This window comes from Leptosomus discolor, chromosome Z (assembly GCF_034619465.1).
Source record: "Leptosomus discolor isolate bLepDis1 chromosome Z, bLepDis1.hap2, whole genome shotgun sequence".
In the NCBI taxonomy this organism is placed as follows: domain Eukaryota; kingdom Metazoa; phylum Chordata; class Aves; order Leptosomiformes; family Leptosomidae; genus Leptosomus; species Leptosomus discolor.
The window spans coordinates 23,353,002-23,376,962 of NC_141419.1; the positions used below are offsets into that span (position 1 = coordinate 23,353,002).

At 47.7% G+C, this 23,961-nt stretch overlaps 1 protein-coding gene across 1 annotated transcript in view; it reads left to right on the plus strand.

The window, feature by feature from the left end:
• SVEP1 (sushi, von Willebrand factor type A, EGF and pentraxin domain containing 1) overlaps window positions 1-3,079 on the plus strand; it is a 132,593-nt gene extending 129,514 nt beyond the window's left edge. The window contains exons 49-50 of the mRNA XM_086480302.1: window positions 929-1,022; window positions 3,049-3,079. Of these exons, the coding sequence (XP_086336428.1) occupies window positions 929-1,022; window positions 3,049-3,079 (125 nt within the window). The remainder of the gene's footprint in view (window positions 1-928; window positions 1,023-3,048) is intronic.
• The last annotated feature ends 20,882 nt before the right edge of the window (window positions 3,080-23,961 follow it).

Genomic DNA, 23,961 nt, shown 5'->3' on the forward strand with positions numbered 1-23,961 from the left:
CTTTCAGCTTTCCTGCGATATAAATGTCTGCATTTGAAGGACCTCATTAAGTGAGTCTCTAAATTGTGTGGTGCTTTGTCTTCCAGTCCGAACATTGATAGAAAGACTTGTAGCTTTGACTCTTGTTTGATTACTTGGTATCCTTGGGTTAGGCTGTCACACAAAAGGAGGTGCAGCCATTTCACAGCTAGCCCAGCATGATCCTATCAGGCAGGCTAATGTTTGTTCTCCAATTCAGATGCCCTGTGCCACCTAGTCACACCTCTTAGGGCTATACAGTGTCTTTCAGGAACTTACTGTCATTCTCTGCTTCCTTTCCTTGTCTCCATACAGGTGCCATTGTGTTAAGTGTTACTCCTTGCCAGCTGTTGATCTCTAAATGGCTTTCTGATTGTAAATTTATTTGTTTATGCTGCCTCTTTCTAATACTTTTTTACCATGTCTGCTGTCTGCTTGTCCTGGCTACAGTTTAGCCATCACATTCGTTTCAGATAAACACCCAAATTTTCTTTCTGGAAATAAGGCCTATTCTCCTGTTGATCTTCTGACTTTTCTCTTTTACTTCCTCCTGCTGCTTCCACTTGCATTCCTCCTTTTTTTGTCTCAGCTCGAGGAAAAAATAACAGAATTTTTAAGGCAACATAAAATAATACACTGGCTGTTTCATGCAGCTCATACACTGCAGCAGATAGCAAAAATACTAGAGAGAGTCAAATCACGTTCAGCAGCAATGTGATTCTAAGGATGCCCTTTCCAGAGCAAACCATCTTTTACAACAGACTCACAGCTGATGTTTAACGTTGTAGTTTTGAGAGCAGTCTGTTCTTAACAGAATAATGCAGGCTGGATTTTCAGTGCCCTGTTCCTTAATCAGCTTGTTGTGGGTGTGCTCATTAATGCAACTCTGTGTGTTTGTATTTGTATGCAGCTGTTTGCCAATTGCCTTGCTTAAATGGTGGGAAATGCATACGACCAAATCGGTGCTATTGTCCCTCATCGTGGACTGGACATGACTGCTCTAGGTAAGTGTGGCTGAGCACTATCCCATAGCTAAGCCACATCACACCCTACTGAATTCTAAGTCTGAAAAACGTACAATTAATTTTCCACATTTTGAGCATCCCTAGATCCTGTAAATCAGTGGTCATTGGATGGATCATGATTTATGGGCAATCTGGAAAGACCTTAGAGAGTACTCTGGAGAATGCTTGTCAAACTTCTAGAAAAATTAGGAAGTGGTAGGTTTACATGTAAGCAGACAGGCAAACCTGCAAAGTTTAGCGTTATTTTTAGTGGTGTAACTGGAAGTGTTTGTTGTGATGTGTAATACAGAATGTTCTTCAGGAAATTTGGGTGGTCTCCTGTGTACAAGTGTTCATTTTGAACTGTATATATCTCACCTGGGTCCAGGTTCAAGACTAGGTCATGCAGCAGGTGTTATAAGTGATAAGTCTTCTTACACCTAGGGCTGAGTGGTGTAATAATTTAAAGAGTTCAACACAATGCCACTGAGTCAAGTCCAAGTTCGATTCACCTGGCAGTGCAGCCCCTGTATCAAGAGCTCCAAGGACTGGGCTAAGATCTGGTTCACGTGCTCTCTTTTAGAGAGTTTTACCAGTGGCTGTGTTTTGGTTTGCTGATTCGTGTCTAATGGGGCCAACAGTGGACTAGATTTTCAAATCAGTGAGCCCCATGTGAGCACACTTACAAGTCTTGGTTGTAGCTTTTTTTTTTTACAATTAACTTGTGAAGTTTGGGTGTTTGGCTTTGAGTGCAGCCTGAGCAGGACTCAGTTTTTCTTTGGAAAACTATTTTATTTCATGCTGCCGTTAAGAGCCATTTACAACCTTGAAGAGGGAAGGCAGGTGGAATGGTAATGATGATGTCGTCAAGAATCAGATACAATAACAAACATGCAGTATGAGTTCTGCTCCCTGCATGGAACATTGAGGGCCATGAAACACTTGCTAGCAAAAATATTTATACCTCAGCTCACACAGGTTCTTACTGAACACAGTGGTCATTATCTTGGAGAGCTAACTAGCTAACTAGCTAACTAACTAACAGCTGAATATTTATATATTTCTCCGGGATACAGACAAAGCCTGTGACATTGTACATTTTTTTGATTTTTCTTTCTGGCCAGATAAAGACAGACATTCCTCCCTGTCTCTCTGATATACCATTTATCTTAAAGCTCCAGAAAATGTGCTTGTTTGAGAAATGGCATTGTCCAAAATGGATAGTTTTCATTTGTCAGCTGTGATTATATATGCCCATGTGAAGCAATTTAAATGTACTGGAAACAAACAGTATGCAGCTTCAGGCTGAAAGCTATACATCTAAAGTCTGATAGTATTTCCATTTAGGACATGAAGCAGAGAAGCTCAAATCCAGTAGATTTAGCAGCCAGAAATTATGGAGTTTATCTCTGAGGCAAAGTAAAGTTTCAACCTATTACCAAACTGGACTCTTCTTGGGTTTTGGGGGACTTTTTTTTGTCCAAGTCCACAGTATTGTGAAGTCTGAGAGAAGGCGGATCATTAGCCCTACAGGCTTGCAGTCTAGCAGCTCGTCCCTTCAAGAGCTGTTTGAGAGGAAGTTTCGCATGCAGAACTGGAGGGGTGGAGGGGAGGAGACAGAAACAAGCTCTGAGATCTGTTTTGTATTTTGTTGAACTTTGGCCTCAGCTGCTGGTGGCTCTTCACGGGGCATAATACTGAACAGGAGTAAATGCCATGATAGCAAAGATTCGCTGTGGCAGGTTAACTAGGTGTGATTTGTAAGGGGAAGCTGAAAGGGACGAAAGCTTTTATCCAGGACAAGATTAGCTCCAAACCACTCTGTGATGAGTCATGACTTAGATTAAATGCCAGATATCTCTCTTCCCCATGCCCACCCTCTTCCCCTCTCAATAGGCTGTTTTGAGCTGTGGCACTATAGACCTGGTGTACTTTCAGACACCATCCTCTTGTGCCTCACTGTTGATCTTGTTTGGTATGTTCAGGACAGCACTGATTTTATTTTGTTTGGATTTTTTTGGCGCAGGAAACGGAAGGCTGGATTCTATCCCTTTTAACATCAGAGCAGCAGTTCTACATTCAGATATCTTTCTTCAGCCTAGGCACCAGGGCTTGGAATCTAATGCATTGTAAATCAAATCCATTGCTTTTCTTGCCCCCCCAGCTCCCTTGTTTTGTATTTTATTTTGTGATACATTTTTACTATGCTTTTCCATTTTTAAAGAAATCCTCTGTATTTTTCATTTACAAAATGCATTATCAAATGTATGCTGCTACACACACACCGTACACACATAAACATACAAAAGTAAAGGATTCCTACTGTCCACTGAGGAAGCGGTTGTGTAAAGTAAAGCTCCTCCCATTTGTTACATACAGTAAATTAATTAATCCATACTATACTGCCAACCATGATTAAACAGAATGTGGCAATTCTGCTTACCATCTGCCAAAGCATATTGCTGTCCAGCGGCTCCACAGTAAAGAATAGTTACACAAGGCTAACTTACTGCATTGGGCCTGTTTCTGAACTCACGTTGATGTAAATTAGAAGTACATCTGATAAAGTCCACAGTTTCTGGTGGGCATAAGAAGAAGATTCTGTAATGTATATTATGAGACATTAACATCGTTAGAGATTGACTTAATGGAAGGCATCAGCACGAATTTTACCTGAGATCTGTTGGTGAAATAGTCAAAAATGTAAAAGAGATGAGAGAATGTCATGTCATTCAGAGGAAGATAGACCAAGTCTCTTTGGCTTACAGGCAGTTCAGGTGTAGCTCGAAAGCTGGATAATCCAGGATCCAGCAGTGGGAAGCAGGTAGACCACTGAAACTTGCGCTTCCCTCTTGCTATGGGACTCAACACCTGCCTGTAACCACCATCCCTTTCCTGTGTAAATTATGAAATACATGTCTAGTAGCTATCTGCTAAGTGAATGCTTTTGATACACGAGGTTTGGGTCCCAAAGTTTGACTGCCCCTAAGATGGAGAGAGAAGGCACCAGTTATGTTTACAGGTAAAACTTCACTATTTGCTTACAGAAGGGTTGTGTTTATGTTATGCAGAACCCTCAGAGAACTGGAAAAGGCCTCCCTTGAGTACACACGCAGGCAGAAATGCTCGGCTGAGTAAGAAATACTGAGAGCACTCATGCTGTCAGATTTCTCTTTCTCACCGTGTTGATCCCATTGCATCTGAGGATAACACACACCTGAATGCCATCGTTAAGTTATGCTCTAATGGATTGAGATGCTAAGATTTACCTATGGTTAAGCAGGGTGGTGGAATTACAAGGTGGAAATCACATGCATTTTTTGAGGTCAAATGGTTGGTTATTATCATCAGTTAGCAAAAAGGCTGATCTATGAAAGAAGATGTTAGAGTGAGAACCTGAGAGTCATTGATCAGAAGCTCCATTTTTCCCAGTAATAATAGAAAGGCATGACTTGCAGTCAGCACTGGGAAAGAAGAAGGAGAAAGAAATTTTCCTTCCTTAGCATTCCTGCTTAGTTACCCTCTGGATTAAGAGTGTGCACCACCACCCCTCCCCCCTTTATAGATTTACCTTCCTTTTATGAATGCATGAACTGGGACACAGGAAAGTGACACCAAAATGAGCTCACAGTTACAGTGATAAGGCACTAGTAAGTCACAGAATCATAGAATGGTTTGGGTTGGAAGGGACCTTAAAGATCCCCTAGTTCCAACCCCCCTGCCATGGGCCGGACCGCCTTCCACAATACTGACACCTAACTGATGGCTGTTAGCCCAAGACCTGAAATGGGGAAGAAAGAAACAAGCGAAGTTGTGAGCCATTAAGAGCTTTCAGCCAATTAAAAGAAAAACAAATAGTAAAGAATAGGAGTCATTAGGGGATCAGATTAATGTGAATGTAGATTCCTTCCCAGTGGGAGCTGCAACTAGCTGAAGAGTTGTCGTTTCAGCTCCCACAACCTTCTTTTTCTAATGGACTCTGCTAGCATGTAGCAACAATCTTCTGTCTCCCAGCTCCACAGCCATCGACGTTTACAGCTTTGACTGAAGCTAGTGTTCAGTAAGTAATGTCCTCATTTCAACCTACAGTAACCACCATTTGTAGGCACTTTGTTCCTTGACCTCCTTGCTGCCTTAACAGCATATGAATGGAAGCTGCAGTGAGCATCACAGGACTTCTCAAGGGAAAGAGTGCATGGGTGAGAAAAGCAAATCTTTATGTCACGTCCCCTTTCCAGTGTGCTTCTCTGGTGTGTACCCGGACTCTACCCTGGCAATCTCCAGAGCAGAACAGCAGTGGTGAGGAAGTGCTTATTGCTGGCAGGACATTCATGGAGACTTTAGGGCTGTGGGGTGGCTTTTGGCACTCCAGCTTCACACTAGTGACTAGTACGTGGAGTCACGGGGTCAACCCAGTCAACGTGTTTCATAAGGAGATGTGGTGGTAGGACAGAGTAGCTGAAACTAGAGGCTGTTATATTAGTGCTGTTGATGATGTTCTGATACTTGCTGGAACACTTTCCCCTCTCTACCCAGTACTGTATTGTCATTTCTGTCACTGCTTGTTGTGTGTTTTTAAACGACTTCTGTGTGATGCACTTTACACTGTAAATAAAGTTGCACCCTGTTTAGTACCCATATAGAGGCAACATTGCATTTTTTTCTTAATGCCTCGCAACAAAAATATCAACCTACCCTTTAGGAACTGCTACCAAAGCCTGAGTATTAAGGAAATGGAACTCCACTCAAGGGAAGAGATGAAATAATTGGAAGCAATCTTAAAAGGATGTGCTGGATTAGTCCAGGTTTGATCTTCAGATAAAGATGCAGTTAGCACCTGATTTTTTCAAATCCTTTCTGCTGCTGGAGCATATTTTAATACCTATAAGGGCTGTGTTTACCACTGGCATAAACAGATGCATTAAAACCTGCTTCACTTACTGCTTACACCAGATGGAGATACAGCTTGTTTATTCTGCACCAGTATTGGAATTTTTAAAGCTAGGAAGATGCCCATATTCAAAGTCAGTTGAGGTAAAAAATGTACTATAACAGAAAGAAAACTTTGTAACTCAAACACCACTCCTCCAAACAAGGAGCATACATGACATACTCTAAATCTTTTGACTGCTATTTGGTTTTTGAAGGTAATGTTGGTAAGCCTTTCAACATTTTGATACATAGGTGTAAGTGGAGACTTTGAAATATAAAAGATGGCCAATGTTTCAAAGTCTTCTGCTAAGCCACCAGCCCAAAAGGAGGTGTGGGGTTAGACAGTGTGTTAATGAAGCCCTGAAATTTGATGTGCATCTGATAGAAAAGATGAAAATTTACATCTCAAATTTACAATCCTCCAAGTACTGGTAATAATACTGAGGGGGAACAGCTGGGCTGCCTTTGCACGTAGACCCAGATCGTGTGCATGCTGCAGAAATACAGAGCACTGCCTTATTTAAAAGGAAGCGTGGTAAGAATGGGGCTTTTTCCCTGGCCCTGTTCTCTTTGCCATGAAAATCCAAAAAGCTAAAACACTGCTGACACCTATGTCTCGTCACTCTTCAAAGTACAGTTCGAAAGGTACAAGTGTCAGCTCTGATCTCAGGGGGGCACTGGACAGGGTTAGTCCAGGACAGGACCACTGTGTGTCAGCAGTTAGTACCATGAGAAGTTACCTACCTACCTTGAGGACAGTTTGCTCAAACTGATCTCTTTTGCATCGCAGTGCAGGAACAGTTTGTACATCTCAGACTTGCCTTAGAGCAGTTTGGATCCTCACTGCGGAAAGGATCCCCACTGCTTTTACCGCACTGCAGATGCTTTTCTGGGCAATCTCCGTGCAACCACGCACCTCCAGCAATGAGAGACGGGCATTGCGGTACCCAGAGGCAGCACCATTACTGATCTCTTTCTCTAAGGTTATTTCCACTCATGCACATGAAGCAGAGGACTTCTTCCCATTTACGATGAGCTACTCTCCCAGGACCAGGGCTGCATTTCCATTACCCGTGCTTTCTAGGCTGACATGTTGCTAGTACCTGCCAATAAGAAGCATCATGCATGGCCTAACAGATAGGACACTGAGTTTCTCCCGGCCAGTGGCAGGCTGTGTCACCACAAGAAAGTCAGTTGAAGTCTTCCCATTTTGCGGGCCAGATGAGCCCAGCCTTCTCCACCACGGTCCTGCAGATGAAAGCAGACAGGTGAGATTTAAGCATGATTATCGTCAGTATTAACGGTAGCCCTTCTGCAGATGTCATCCATAGATCTCATCGCTAGCCCCGTGGACCAGCACGAACCTTAATCTCCTCAGTGTAGTCACTGCTGAGTGTAAGTCTTCCCCCTTCAGACTGGTATGTGCAAGCAACAGCTGCTGAGCAGATCGTCCTGGAAACTCAAGTCCCCTCTTCATCTCCGGAAAATTTGAGGCTAGGGACAATGCCTGCCAGCCCAGACCAGCAGTGGTTCTGATTGTACCCAGAGCCTGCATGCATGGCAAAGGCCAGAAGAGGAGGCTGCTGGGGAGTACCAGGTTGGTGCTGTGATGCCTCTGGCCTGCACCTTCTAGCAGGCCAGGACCATGGTGAGGACTGATCCTGTGCCTCATCCCAGCTGTCGTGTCTCCTCAATGATGATTTTGCTGTGTTTTATCCCAGCAGCCTCAGGAAATAAGTCTGTCCTTGTACAACCAGCTGGCAAAGAACAATTGCTGCTCCCTGCTCATCCACGCCAAGTAAACAAATCCAGGGCTTTACCTGTTGGGATTTAGTTGTGCCGTCCCCTCCTTTCCCCTCCTAGCTGCTTCCTCAGCATGGTCTGTTTGTTTTGCTTTGTTTTCAATGTCCTGGCTGTAGTACTTCCATCACTGTTGGAAGAGGAGCATCATGATTTTTGCAGCTAACTCAGAAATGACAGGGATTCATTGGACATGAAACCAGCAGCCTCACTGGAGAGGCGCAGTGGGAAGGGTGATTGAGCTGTGCAACTGCTGGTGCAGGCAGGGCTGGCAGCTTCTGCAACACGCAGCAGCAGCCCTGCGGAACTGAGTGCTCCTCCAGCTGCTGCTGCCTCGCCTTGCCTCGCCGTCCCAGCCGTTCATGTTGCACCCCCTGCCCAGGCTTCTCATTTTACAGATATCGGCTATGCTTGCGGCTGCCTGGGGTGGAGCCTGGCCCTTGCATTTGCCAGGCAGACACCTAAAGTATGAAGCAGAGGCACATCCAGATTGGCTTGCAATAGGTGGGGAGACGATGATGCTCCCTTCTCCTCCTGCTCGGCGGCAGCAGCCTGGGCTCTCCTTTTTCCCTGACACCTGCTCCACTGGCGTGGCTCACAACAGATTTGTGCATCTGTCCTTGTGCAGCTCTGAGCACAGAACTGCTGCTTGGCAGATGGGGCCATGAGCAGGGTCCTGAGCTCGTGCAAGTGAGCACCGGAGACCCCACTGCCGTCATGCGCGCACAGCAGGCAGGTCCTAAATATTGCTCCGTCCCAAGGGAATTAAAAAGGGAAATACTGCTCTTGGCTGTTTCTGCAAGCTTGTAATGTCAACTGGGAGACTCCAAGCCACACAGAGCACTGAAGACAGGCTGCACAGCCATCCCTGGCTGAGCCACGGAGGCTGCCAATTTCCCAAGCAAAGGGCAGGTTCACAGCAAAACTCAAAACCTCACAGTGGGACCTTGTCCTGGCTCTGGTGCTACCTGTCCGCTCCGGAGAAGAGGCGTGCAGCCACGCAGTATCACCAGGCACCAGGCATGGGAGCCCAGGAAGGACCATCTGCCACCCCCTGGGAGGCGGGTAGGGGGATAAGAATGCCTGCAGCCATGACTGATGTTGTTGAACAGGGGCAGCCTTGCAGCTCTGCCCAGGGAGAGCCTGGGCACATCTCCAGACCCATCTCACCTGGCACTTCAGGTTTTCCGGTAAGGGGAGAAACCTGCAAATCCCCTTTTTGCATGCTGGAAAAAAGGGATGGCCAAGTAGGAGGTTGTGTGGTATGACAAGAACGGAAACCTCAATAAAGCTGCAGTTCAGAAAGCCCTTAAGTATACGGTCATATAACCATTAAGGGTACTTAGGTGCGCCTATGCAGTTAAAAACAAGCTTAAGCTTTTTCCTGGGCTGCAGCCTTAGTCATTATGGGATTATAACAAATATGAAAAACTGCCTGCCCTGCAGACACTGGTGAGATGGCTGCTAAGTGCCTGGCACTGGATATTTGCCATCAGCTGAGTGTAGAAGGTTGATAAAAGAGGTGGCTGCCCAGTCAGGTATTGCTAAGCCAGATGACTGGTTTGATTTTATTAAATAGCTTGGTTAACAATCTGGGGTAAGGGATAAACAGCTCATTATTAATCCTGCTGCTAATAAGCAGAGAGGTGCTGTAAGCACCTGTGGGAATAAATTACATAAAGGAAGGATCATCATATTAAGGGGAAATGAAAGTTAGAAATAACAAGTCAGTGCTTCCTGAGCAAAAAGCCCAAAACGAATGTGCCCCTGGGGAGGGAGGGAGGTGTGAAGGCATATTCGTGTCCTGGCTGTTCCCACCTGCACCAAGTGTAGGTTTCCTGCTTGGGAAGAAGCAACACTGGCAGAGTCCTAGGCATGAGAGGAGAGCAAATTAAAGACCATCCCATAGCACAGAAGTGATGCAGCAACAGAGCTTGTGTGATTTTTAGTTCATCTCTGTTTTGGTGCCAGCAAGGTTATGATTTCTTTCTGGCCAGCACCAGTGAGATAACGTTGCTGCCATTCCTGTGTGTGCTGGCGTAGGAAGCAAGCAGCTTCTGGCAGCTGGTGTCCACATGGGAGGAGGAGGAATGTCTCAAGGGCTGGAGGCACAAGGCTCTGAAATGGCAAATAAATAAGAGAAGAAAGGCACAGTGAGCAGACCCTGGTCGTGCCACCAAGGATCACACTGTACAGCACAATTGGGAAAGTCAGCTCCTGCTGGGAGCCTTGGCTCTAGCATTTCCCTCCTGCCTAAAGTGTGAATTTGAAACCCAAATGTTCTCAAAGTGAGGAGTGCTCCTGATTTCATCCCTGGCAGGACTATGAAAGCCAGACACAAGTGGCTGCCATATACAAATACCATGTCTGAGAACACTTCAGAGAGGAGTTGCTGAGTGTAGATCTGTGGGTATATTAAAAAAAAAAAAATCCAGGGCTGAAGACAAGTAGAGCATATATCCCATTGCACCAAAAACCATATGGGTTTTTTGGCATACTGGTGGGCTAGGCTCCCTCTGAAAAAATCCTGGGCTTCATCAGTTCAGTTGGTGTAAAACTAGGCATGATACAGCATGATAGACATGCTGTACAGTCCAGAGAGCTCATTCCAAGTTTATTACATTTCTGCTTTCAAGAAGCTACTGAGTGTTTTTGAGCCTTTCAGAGTATTCAGGAAAAGATGCAAAATTAGTGAAAAATGCAGACAGTCTTCTTGGGGATGCCTAATTTAGGCTACACTGACATTGCCACTTTGGAAACCATCAAAGACTTCAGCACGGAGGATTAGAAGAAAAAGCCATGTCCCTCCACCTACATTTACAAGAAAATCCATAACAGGGCCTTAGGGCAATAAAGATAAAAGCTGAGCAGCAGAAGTGAACCATAGAATCACAGAATCACACAGGTCAGAAAAGACCTTTAAGATCATCGAGTCCAACCATAAACCCAACACTGCCAAGCCCACCACTAAACCACGTCCCTAAGTGCCACATCTACACATCTTAAACACCTCCAGGGATGGTGACTCAACCACTTCCCTGGGCAGACTGGTCCAATGCCTGACAACTCTTTTGGTGAAGAATTCTTCCTAATATCCAATCTAAACCTCCCCTGGTGCAACTCAATGCCATTTCATCTCATCCTATCACTTGTTACATGGGAGAAGAAATTGACTCCCACCTCACTACAGCCTCCTCTCAGATAATTGTAGAGACCAATAAGGTCTCCCCTCAGCCTCCTTTTCTTAAGACTAAACAACCCCAGTTCCCTCAGCCGCTCCTCACAAGACCTGTTCTCCAGGGCCTTCACCAGCTTCATTGCCCTTCTCTGCACTCTCTCCAGCACCTCAATGTCTTTCTTGCAGTGAGGGGCCCAAAACTGCACACAGCATTTGAGGTGTGGCCTCACCACTGCCAAGTACAGGGACACGATCACCTCCCTACTCCTGCTGGCCACACTGTTTCTGATACAGGCCAGGATGCTGTTGGCCTTCTTGGCCACCTGAGCACACTGCTGGCTCACGTTCAGCCGGCTGTCGACCAGCACCCCCAGGTCCTTTTCTGCGGGGCAGCTTTCCAGCCACTCATCCCCAAGCCTGTAGCGCTGCATGGGGTTGTTGTCGCCCAAGTGCAGGACCCGGCACTTGGCCTTGTTAAACCTCATACAATTGGCCTCAGCCCATGGGTCCAGCTTGCCCAGGTCCCTCTGCAGAGCCTCCCTACCCCTGAGCAGATCAACACTCCCATCCAATTTAGTGTCATCTGCAAACTTACTGAGGGAGCACTCAATACCCTCATCCAGATCATTGATAAAGATACTAAACAGAACCAGCAGAGCACCACTTCTGACCAGCCACCAGCTGGATTGATCTTCATTCACCACCACTCTTTGGGCTCAGCCATCCAGCCATAAACCCAACACTGCCACCCAGCAAACAGGATGCCCATCCAAGCCATGAGCAGCCAGTTTCTTCAGCAGAATGCTGTGCTGTCAAAAGCATTACTGAAGTCCCAGTAGACAACATCCACAGCCTTTCCCTCCTCCACCAAGTGGGTCACCTTGTCATAGCAGGAGATCAGGTTAGTCAAGCAGGACCTGCCTTTCATAAACCCATGCTGACTGGCCTGACCACCTGGTTGTCCTGTCCATGCTGCATGATGGCACTCAAGATGAGCTGCTCCATAACCTTCCCCAGCACCGAGGTCAGGCTCACAGGCCTGCAGTTCCACAGATCCTCCTTCCAGACCTTGTAGGCGGGGCGTCACAGTTGCTAACCTCCAGGCAACTGGGACCTCCCCGGTTAGCCAGGGCTGCTGATAAATGATGGGAAGTGGCTTGGTGAGCAATTCTGCCAGCTCCCTTGGTACCTTTGGGTGGACACCATCCAGCCCCATAGACTGGTGTGTGTCTAAGTGGTGAAGCAGACTGCTAACGATTTCCCCTTGGATTATGGGGGCTTCATACTGCTCCCCATCCTCATCTTCCAGCTCAGGGGGCTGGGTACCCCAAGAACAACTGGTCTTCCTCTTAAAGACTAAGTCTAAGAAGGCATTAAGTACCTCAGCCTTTCCCTCACCTTTTGTCACTGGGTTTTCCCCAGCATCCAATAGAGGATGGAGATTCTCCCTAGCCCTCCTTTCATTGCTGATGTATTAGCTACAGTGGGCTACAGCAGGAAATAACAGCCAGGATGAATAGCTGTAGAAGGACAACAAAGAACACAGCTGTATTATCCAACACCCCAAAAATTTCCATCAGATTTGGGTGTCACTTAATCAAGAACAATCTCTGCTACGAGAAAACCTTCATGGCTGATACTCCCCACCACATGAGCTATTTCTTTATCTCCCTCATGCACAGATGTGTGCACAGAGGCATGGTGTCTGCTGTGCATCGAGAATCAGCACTGCTTGTGCCAGCTCCACATCTCCCCTCTCTGCACTGAGGCATGGATAGAGTGTGGGCTGCAGGGGACAATCCAAATCAGCTGCCCAGTGTTGAAATTACTTCTAATTTAAAAACAGCAAAAGCCTCTTGGTGGGAGGTTTAGCTGTGCCCTGCCCATGCAGGCATGGTGAGGCAGGCAGGCATCTTCAGGGCTGCAAAGCACTGAGTCAGACCCACAGCAGCCGATGCCCTGCAGCCTTGCCCTGCTCTGCCCCACGGTAAGACCCCTTCCAGGGGCAGTGCTGCTCTGCACAGCAGCCACACAGAGAAGCAATGCCCAGCCTGTTGTCTGGGCTGCCTCAGAAGACATGTATACAGGGTGCATATCCCCATAGTGCTCACGTGCAACCAGCCTCCCAGAGAGGTGGTTTTGGGCCAAAAGTGAGTGTCACACAGCCTGCAGGCATGCACCCAGTGGGGAACAGGGCAAGTAGGACTCCAAGCAGACAACCTGATGGGTCTAGTGGGGAAATGCAAGAGCCTTCCCTGGGCAACAAAGCTGCTGTCCCTCTGCAGACTGACAGGGAGCTGCACTGGCCCCTGTCTCTTGAACTAGCATGCGGCCATCATGTCAAAACCCAGGGTTAGCCTCCAAGAGCAATGCTATGTCCTGTGTGGTGTTCTGTTGACCCATGCCAGGACCACAGAACTCCTCGGTCCCCCCCAATCAAAGGCAGAGCTGGCTGCTGGGGCAACAGCCCAGGCTTTCACATAGGGGTGCTGGGAGCTCCAGCTCCTCTGCCATCTCTGCCTAAATGTGGTGGGTAGATGGGACGGATAGTGCTGCTACTCTCTGTTACTGCTCACACCAATGAGTTGCTGCAGCTGTGTTGGTTTGACACTCTTCTGCTGCCAACACTACGCGTGCACGTCTGACGCTGAGACACCAGATTGCTGCCCCAAGTGTTACAGGTCAGATCCTCTGCAGATGAGTTTGAGCTTGGCCTGTCTGCAGACCACTACCACTGTAATTAATTTCCATAGCAAGGCTTGCTACAAAGATAGGGAAACTAAAGCACAGGCACTGAGTAATCCGGCCAGCTGTGCAGTGGAGATGGAGAGATACAGTCTGGGCTGGAGCTGGGACTTTCCATCTCCTCTCCCAGGCTGTAATGCTGCCAGTTCATGACTGCCAAGGAGAGCTTGCACTCAATGGCTGCTGGGTCTCTCAGAGGTGTGGTGGGATGTCTGAGGATGCAGGACAAAATTCCCACATCACCACTACTAGGGTACCCTCTGCCTCAAAGTCAGATAGGGCAGTATGCAAGAAACCCTGGGAGAGCCACATGTCTGATGATGTAGTGGATCACTGGGACCATAAAAGCAGCAAATAACCAAAAGCAGGGAGAAATAAAAAAGATCTGCAATGGGTAAAAAAACTTGAGTGTTGGGATGCAGTGGGTTTGGGCTTTCAAGCTTACCATTCCCTTTTTGCAAGAGCATGCAGAGCCTCCCCTGGCGCAGCCCTGCAAACTGGCAGCTGGGGCAGGCTCTCAGCTATTGGTCTTCACAAGGTTTCTAGAAAGTGGCAGTTTCAGGTTCCCTCCTGCTCATTAGTCACTGCATCAGCAGCACTGCCCACCAGATCAGTTTGCAAGACTGATGCAACCAGATGGGAAGTACTGCAAGCGCATATTGGCTGCTGAAGAAGACACCTATTAGAACAGAGGAACAAAACAAAACAAAAAACCTCAAAGGAAGCCAGCTGCGTCAGAAGTTTGTCTCATGGTGTTCAGGCTTGTCTGGAAAGATCCAGGTCAGACCTGGCATATTCACACTTGCTGGGAGGAGGCACCCAGGCAGCAGCCGCCCTCGCCCCACCAGCACAGCCCAGGACAGAAACAGTGGCAGGCATGAGAAAAGGCTTTTACCTCTGTTGTCCTTTCCCATAGCCACAGAACCCCATACCCATCTACTGGGGATCCCAGTAGCCTATGTTTTGCCTGCTGGTGCAGCTCATGACTCACCCCCCACCCTGCTCATAGAGATTTTCAGTGGGGGATTGGACACTGCATCCCCGCCAAGCAACGCACTGCTCCCACTCTAGCACAGAGAAGCATCCAACGGGAGGCTCGTCTGCCTTCCCCCCAAAAGCGGTGCTTGCATCTAGGCACTGTTTGCAAACAGGCTCCCCAGGGAGCTGCTAGGCTGAGGTTACAGTGGGTTGCATCAGTCCCCCAGGTGTGAACCCGCTGCTTGCAGTTTTGGGGCAGGTACGAGCAAAGCAGCCTCCCAAGGGCAGATGCCAAAACACCCTCGGCCTGCAGCCCCAGCAGCTGACCGCAGAGAGGCCAAAAGAGGGACACCAGGGCTGGGCTGGGTCCTCCTGGGCTAAAGGAGGACCATGAGGAGCTTTGCTACCTTGGGTAAAACAGTTCTTTGAGGGTTCTTTCCTGCGGGGTATTTGCTCTGGTCTTGGATAAAACGGTCTGACATTCAGCTGGTGGTTTTTTCCTAGGACGGGCTATTCTCAATGCACTTCCATCAAAGTGTCCTCTGGGAGGAAGGAGTGCTTTTACTGTATGAGCAAAGCAAGTGCACAGTGCTCCAGCTTGGCCAAAAGAGTCAGATGAAGATGACTCCATTTCCCTGCCAACCCTGTGATGTTTCGCCCAGGATGTGATGCTCTCTGACTGATATGTCCAAACAAAATGCTCCTGTGGTCACATTCCTGGAGTCTGCCTTCAGTCCCACAGTAGGGCACCAACTCTCCTGGGAGCCCAAAACTGCTGCCTGCACCCTGCAGCTTTCTGCAGCATCCCCTTCCCACCCCCCTGTCTCAGTCTCTCCATGCCAGACCTGAACTGCCCTTGCAGCCGAGAAGGGGATGGTTTGGCTTTCTCTGTGGTGCTTGTAGCTGCAGCTGTACATTCCTCCTCATCTCTGTAACCTCTCATACAGCTTTTTTGTCTTTTTTCCCCTGCTTTTATCCTGCTTCTGTCTTTTTTTCCCCATGAGACCCAGCAACTGTGTCCAGCCAGATCTTTTTTACATGGGTTATTAGCAGCTGTGCATCCCCACCAAATATTTCAGCAGCTGCTGTTCAGGGCAGTAACGCAGCCCAGCAAGCTGGATCGGGGCTCACATGGCTCCTGCAAGACTTGCTAGGGGCTCACGGTGTGCATCTGGGCAAACCCCTTGGCCACCACCAGTTTCCATGCGGACCTTGGACAGGAGCCACATTTGCCAGGCAGGCATAGACAGACCCGCACAAAAACGTGGGTTGCACGGGGCTTTGCACTGGTGGAAAAGCCTTTTCTCTGCAAGCAACAAGGCCCCAGCAGAAGCCTAAAGCCTAACCCACACTCCCCGTCTGCAGCTTCATCCCTCCTGCCACCCTTGGCAGTGCCTGCAGTGCTGGAATCCCTCCACAGCTGCCATGCCTAGAGCACGAGTCCTGGTTTGGATGTGCCATCCTGTCCTTAAAAGCAGCTGTAAACACAATTTTCCACTTTCTACTATTTTTTTTCTGCAGCATCCAGGTGCTTTTTATACTTAAAAGCCTCAGTGCCCCTGCACAGCACAGTGGGAAGTGCCCCCTGATCCCATGGTTTCCCCCAGCACACCAGCCTGTGCAGGAAGGAGGAGAGCAGGGGTCGCACACCTCCCAAAATAACCTGTGTTTGCTACATTCCTTCTCTTTATCACATCTGTTCATGGTACCCAGGGTGTTTTTGTTCCTGTTTGTCTTAATTTTAATTGCACATAAATAAGGGGAGGGGAAAGGAAGAAGGAGAGATAAGGAGCCGGGGAGAAGGGAAACATCTCTAACTTTCCCTTCCCCAGCACTTACCTCCAAGTCCAGGCATCTCCAAGGCCACCTCTCCAGGGTCAGACAGTCTACGGGCCACCTAGCACTCAAGGACTCGACATCCAAAGCATTCTTGTGTTTTCCCTTTTCATGGCTGAGCACTCCCAGCTGGCACCCCACTCCCCAGCCCCCTGCCCCAGACCATCTCTGGGCCATCTCCAGGCCATTTCCAGACAGCACGTATGAGCAGTATGAGATACTGTTTTTTCATGTCCTGTGCTGTTAAGGGTGGGTTTTATCTTTTTCCTTTTCTATTCCATGTAGCCTGTCAGCCATCAGAAGGAAAAGAAGTTTCCCAGCCATTCTGCAGCAATGCAAAGGAATTGTTTGCACAAACAAGTGTTTGTGCCTGTCCTTTTTCAGAGTAATCCCTTTTATTTTCCAAACCACTTTTCCAGTTTCCCAAGATCATTTTCAGTCCTACTCCTGTGCTTTAGGGCAGTGCCTCCCAGTTTAATGTCACCTGTAGAGGCCAGAAGCACATGCCACAGTCCAGCATTCAGGTCAATTATAAAAATACCAAGTGGGACAAGACTGACCAAAAAAAAACCCAACAACAAACAATCCTACACCTGCTTGAAGTATCTCTGCAATGTGGCCACAAACCATTGGCACTGGATGCAATCATCCAACAAAGTCTGCACCCACCTTCTAGTAATCTCACTTAAACCATGCTGTTGAGTATTGCACAGGAGAAGGTGTAAAAAGCCTTGGCAATGCCAAGCAGTGTGCCAAGTGTCCTGCTCCTGCATGTCAGCATCACCTCTTGCCTCGTTACAGCAGCAAATCAGGCTGGTGTAGTACCGTCTGTCATGACTGCTGTGTAGGTGCCACGATGCACTTTTTGAGTCTTCTGGCACATTACCTGCCCTCTGCAAATTAAAAATAATTCTTGGATTGACTGAGCCAACGCTTGCACTGTTTGAAGAACCATTTTGTCAGGCCATGACAACCTGTAAATGCCTAACAGCTGTGGGTTCTTCTGCTCCTCCACTTGGCTGAGATCTCGCTGCTTGCTATTGCTGTTTAACACCTAGCAGCCTGCACCTCAAAATGAAGACTGATGCAAATACAGCATTAACCAGTTTGGCCCTTCCAATGCCAACAGTTGCTGCCTTTTTTTTCACTTTGAGTCTCACAGGAATCTACCACTCTATTGACTGGGACTGGCAGTTAATCTGCTTGGGCTATGGTATTGAAACCATGCATATATTAAAGATTAAAAAAACACAGCAAGAGCTTCCAGTGTTTTCTTAAAAATTAAATTTCTCTACAGAACATACACTTTTAATGAATAGCAACACAATGGTCTTTTCTTGGCATGCACATGAACGCCTAAATAGCATAGAAAGCACAAATTTAAGTTTTGGGTCTGCCCAAGGTATTTCACAATAAAACAGCCTCAAAAGAGGAATGCCATGTGCCTGTTCATATCCTTTGAACAGACATTTTGCTGTAGAAGGCTTGAAAACTCTGCTTGCATGAAGGTGTGGGTTGTAAACTCCAGACATTTTTCAGCTGCCTCTTCCCCTCCATTTCCATTCACTTGCCCCCTGCTTCATTAAAACAGCCCACTGCAAATGGGGCAACTTAGTGGGAAGTTCAGCTGCTTGGCTTCGCTTATGAGAATGAGAGTGTTTGGCCTTATGCCTTACACTGGCAATACTGCAAGGACAGGGTACTGTGAAACACAGACCTTAGCCTCTACCAAAAAGGTGTGTTTGGGAAGGGACACTACTTTACCAATGCTCCCCTGATGCATGAATATTCTGCTGGTAATCTTTCCCTTCAGAAAACTTGCAAGCATAAGCTTTGTTACCCTTCCTGTGCTCACAAACTTGCCAACACAAGCAGGGCAGGAGCATAACCATCATGCTGCTGCATTTCTGGCAAAGAAGGTACTGTCATTGCACACTTCAGAAATAGCTTGCAACGCATTTTTAATGAAGCAGGACAAAACGTGAACACCAGGCTCAGTGGATGGCTCTGGGATTTGTGAGACATGCAAAAGTCAAATGTGTGGTACCACCAAAGTACTCAAGTGCAATGGGTAAGGCATTTGCAGAATGGCCTTTTTGGCAATTCAATACCACCAACACACTCAGCAAACTCCTCCTTAGCCACAGTGGAAGGAAACATTCATACACACTTTGCTTTTTTTGGCTGGTTATACTGGGTTTACATGGCAAGGTTTTGGTAGCGGGTATGGAAAAGATGGGCTCAATGTCCATCATCTGCCCAAGACCTTCAGAGGATGCTTTAGCCCAGATGCCCCACCAGTGGAGGCAGGGAGGTCCAGCTTCAAAGCTCAGTCTGCAGGCGACGGCTGGGATACATTTTGTTGAACACAGCACCTGGCCATTTTAAGTGGCTTTGGCACAGTTCCTCCCACAAGCAAAAAATTTGGCCATGCTCCTTACAAACACAAGTGACATGTCAAAGCAACAGAAAAGCTGTGAGCTGTAAAATAGCTCCACGGTTTGCCTGACGCTCTTCCTAAAGATATTAAATTAGCTTCTGGATCTATTGTTAGTAACAAAGCAGTGGAGGTGATGCACATTCACTTGTCCCCATCAAGCTGCATTTTTTGAGCCACTCATCCTTTGAAGGAAATGGTTTTAAAATTCAAGGCAAGATCACCTCCTGTGCTGCCTGGGCCTCTGGTCTAAACAGGCTGTTTGTGCTGATCATGACTGCTGGTCACTGCTGAAGTCTACCTAAAACACCCCCTGCATTTGGAGGACATGCAATCAAGGTCATCCATCTGAGAAGCAGCAGCTTTTTTTCTTTTAAAACATGCAGAGCATTGTCCCCAGCATGCCCGGTCACTCGCCTCCAGTCAGAACAGTGAGCATCTCCTGGGAAGGCAGCACCTAAACTAAATCTCCCCTGGCACAACTCAATGCTATTTCATCTCATCCTATCACTTGTTACATGGGAGAAGAAACTGACTCCCACCTCACTACAACCTCCTCTCAGATAATTGTAGAGACCAATAAGGTCTCCCCTCAGCCTCCTTTTCTTAAGACTAAACAACCCCAGTTCCCTCAGCCGCTCCTCACAAGACCTGTTCTCCAGGGCCTTCACCAGCTTCATTGCCCTTCTCTGCACTCTCTCCAGCACCTCAATGTCTTTCTTGCAGTGAGGGGCCCAAAACTGCACACAGCATTTGAGGTGTGGCCTCACCACTGCCAAGTACAGGGACACGATCACCTCCCTACTCCTGCTGGCCACACTGTTTCTGATACAGGCCAGGATGCTGTTGGCCTTCTTGGCCACCTGAGCACACTGCTGGCTCACGTTCAGCCGGCTGTCGACCAGCACCCCCAGGTCCTTTTCTGCGGGGCAGCTTTCCAGCCACTCATCCCCAAGCCTGTAGCGCTGCATGGGGTTGTTGTCGCCCAAGTGCAGGACCCGGCACTTGGCCTTGTTAAACCTCATACAATTGGCCTCAGCCCATGGGTCCAGCTTGCCCAGGTCCCTCTGCAGAGCCTCCCTACCCCTGAGCAGATCAACACTCCCATCCAATTTAGTGTCATCTGCAAACTTACTGAGGGAGCACTCAATACCCTCATCCAGATCATTGATAAAGATACTAAACAGAACCAGCAGAGCACCACTTCTGACCAGCCACCAGCTGGATTGATCTCCATTCACCACCACTCTTTGGGCTCAGCCATCCAGCCATAAACCCAACACTGCCACCCAGCAAACAGGATGCCCATCCAAGCCATGAGCAGCCAGTTTCTTCAGCAGAATGCTGTGCTGTCAAAAGCATTACTGAAGTCCCAGTAGACAACATCCACAGCCTTTCCCTCCTCCACCAAGTGGGTCACCTTGTCATAGCAGGAGATCAGGTTAGTCAAGCAGGACCTGCCTTTCATAAACCCATGCTGACTGGCCTGACCACCTGGTTGTCCTGTCCATGCTGCATGATGGCACTCAAGATGAGCTGCTCCATAACCTTCCCCAGCACCGAGGTCAGGCTCACAGGCCTGCAGTTCCACAGATCCTCCTTCCAGACCTTCTTGTAGGCGGGGCGTCACAGTTGCTAACCTCCAGGCAACTGGGACCTCCCCGGTTAGCCAGGGCTGCTGATAAATGATGGGAAGTGGCTTGGTGAGCAATTCTGCCAGCTCCCTTGGTACCTTTGGGTGGACACCATCCAGCCCCATAGACTGGTGTGTGTCTAAGTGGTGAAGCAGACTGCTAACGATTTCCCCTTGGATTATGGGGGCTTCATACTGCTCCCCATCCTCATCTTCCAGCTCAGGGGGCTGGGTACCCCAAGAACAACTGGTCTTCCTCTTAAAGACTAAGTCTAAGAAGGCACCAAGTACCTCAGCCTTTCCCTCACCCTTTGTCATTGTGTTTTCCCCAGCATCCAATAGAGGATGGAGATTCTCCCTAGCCCTCCTTTCATTGCTAATGTATTTATAGAAACATTTTTTGTTATCTTTTATGGTAGTAGCCAAATTAAGTTCTAGCTGAGACTTTCCCCTTCTAATTTCCTCCCTGCATAATCAAACAACATGCCTGTAGAGATTTGCAGAACTTGTTACTCATACAAAGGCATGACCTTGTTATCTTGTGCCTTGACAAGTAGAGTAAGGTGACCCAGTTTTACAAGGAATTTGTCTTTCAAGGATAAAGATGTATTGCTATACTGGTCAGACATATTCAGATAACTACATGAAAACATAGCGATGGTGTAACCATGTGTGATAGTGATCTTTTCTTGCACCATCATATATCTTTAAAGTTTGCACAAAGTGAGGTTTGTACAAGAAGAGGAAGGGGCTTGCCTTTTTTAATTTTTTTGGTAGCAAAACAGCAAGAACTACAGGTGAATATGGATGACAGGACGGAGATGAGAAATGTTCACCATCTTGGCTTTAACATGCAGAGTTTCTACTGAGAAAAGGAGGAAGATGTTGAAAAGCATCCCAAATGTTGTTTCACCTTTTCTTTCAGTAGCATGCCCTGTTTGCCCAATGCCCAGTTTGCTCACCTGTACAATGCTCTGGTTTTGCGGCTGTACCATGAAAAGAGATTATTCTGCTTGCCAATTTTCATAATTTGTGGCTCTTTCCCTCCTGCTCACACGGGTGGGGTGGCCCTGCACCTTAAACATAAAAAGCCAAGAAGGGTATTTTTTTTCTACCAACAGCAAAGGTGCTGAGCACCTCCACTCAGACACCACCAATAGGCTCAGCGCTACAGGTTGCTCTAGCATCACCACCCATCCCTGCTGCTCACCTGCCAGAAGCAGATGGGATCATCTGCAAGGATGAATCCTGGCACTGCTTTCCTGAAGAACCCCCTGATGCATATGGCCTCTGAGACCCAGCAGCTGGCCTGAAGGTAATGAAAAGTGCTGCTCTTTGCTGGCATCATCTGCCTTTGGCAGATGCAAAAATGGCAAGTGGAGTTTAAAAAGAAGAGAGCAGTGGGCCTCAGGTGCTGCCAGCTGCTGAGATGCTGCTCCCAAGCAAGAGGGTACTCACCCACCAAAACTTCGTGCAGAAAAGCTCCTGCAGAAGAGAGCTCCTCTCCATGGGACAGGGCAGCTATTTCTTTCCTAACAAGAAGCCATGGCTCGAACTGCACCTTTGGGCTGACTTAATATGCCCTGTCACGGGCAGTGGGAGCACCGAAGGGAGGACAGCAGTGAGCAGTCACCTCCAGCAGCACAAGGCTTAGGGCCTCTGCTTTTGCAGACAAAGTCACAGGGGCTCAGCTTCTCCACCAGTCAGACGGACTTCTTCTTAGTCTTTGTAAATTTCTCTTTTTTTCTTGCGCTTTTTTATTCTTTTTTTCTTATATTTTACCTCTGCAACAGGGCTTTCAAGTCTCCACCATGAAGTGAATTTCAGCTGGGTGGTTGCCTGGAGGTTTGCTGCCTGCAGACCCAGGCAGACCATCCTGTATCAGACCCCACACCTGTTGGATCTTGAAGGCTTGAGGTTATAAATTAGCGTTCACCTAAAACCTTTGGTGCTGCAGCGTTGTGGTGAAGGGAGAGCCGGCTAGGCTGCAGACGTTAGACGTGGCTGCTGCGGATAAAATCCTCTCATGCTGCACTTGCAGGAGATTACTTAGGCTGACTTCTCATCTGCCTCTGCACCTCAGTGACAGGGAGAGGTCCCTGTGCATGATACACTCCCCGCAGCTGGCTAGACTGTACCAGGAATCCAGCCTTTTCGTGGATGACAGCTGAAGCAGCAACAGCTAATCCAGCTGAGTAACGAAAGGATTATTTCCACAGCTGCCACTCGATGTGCAACAGCAGCTCCAAGGATCTACAGAAACCAACAGAAATACCCTTAACTGCATGGCTGGTCCTGCCCCCCACCCCCGGTCCCAGCACCAGCACGGTCCCATCCTGACCTGTTGAGGCACCATTTTACATCTGTGTCTGCAACCATCCCTGGCCACTGCTGGCAATAAGACCTTGAGGTAGCTGGACCTCTGGTCTGGCTCAGCACGGCCTTTTCTGTGCTCCTGCCTCAGACAAAGGATTGCTAGATGTCGAGTCACTTTTACAGCTTGCTTTGAAACCTCCTTGGTTTTCAACATATTTCTAGGAACTCCTGGAGATGAAGAAGCCACAGTTTTCCAGCAAAGACAATCTCATGCTCATTCCCTATTTGCCTTTAGTATTCCCCCATTTAATACCCCTAGTGCATGATGGTACAGAAAATACCTGTTTCTTTCTGAAGAACATACCAAAGAACCAAATATAAACAAAAATATTGACTTAGCACCTCTGCCTTCTGAATCAGAGTTAGGAATTTTCTACCTTTTAGCTCTTTTCCACTCACAACTCTCCTATCACCTTGGGCATTTAAGGAGCCTTTCTCATTGTTTATATCCTGCTTGCCAGAGATTTTGTTCATACATTCAGCAGCCTTAATCAAAGAGCATGCTTTCCTAATTCCAGCTCTGCACTCATCATTGCTAATGATCCCAGCTTTTCATTTGACTTGTACAGGATTCAGTTCATAAATGCCAGTTGCTTTCCCTTTCACAATCAAATTGGATTTCCAGGTAGGAAGCCCCTTTGCATTGATGCAGCACTAGAGGAGATGCTGGAGTCTAAAAGTCCTTCCTGGCCTCTCTCCAGCCAGCACCATGCTTAGTTTTACATTTTCTCTCCTGTAAATTTGTCTCGTGATTACATATACGCACCCATACATGCATATATGTATACACACACACACAAGCATATGCTCGGTCAAATGAGGACATGGAAAGATCCCCGGCTGAAAAGCCCCAGTCCTCCTGAGCCTGTAATTTGGCAGAAAGTGACACCCCAGACCGGGAGACCTTGCATCCCATGTCCCAGGCCTGGCAGGGGTTATCAGGATTACATCTTGCTGCAGTGTGAAAGAGAGCGTGCAACCCAGAAAGGCTGGTGCCAAAACCCTGGAGGCTTCGGGACATCCC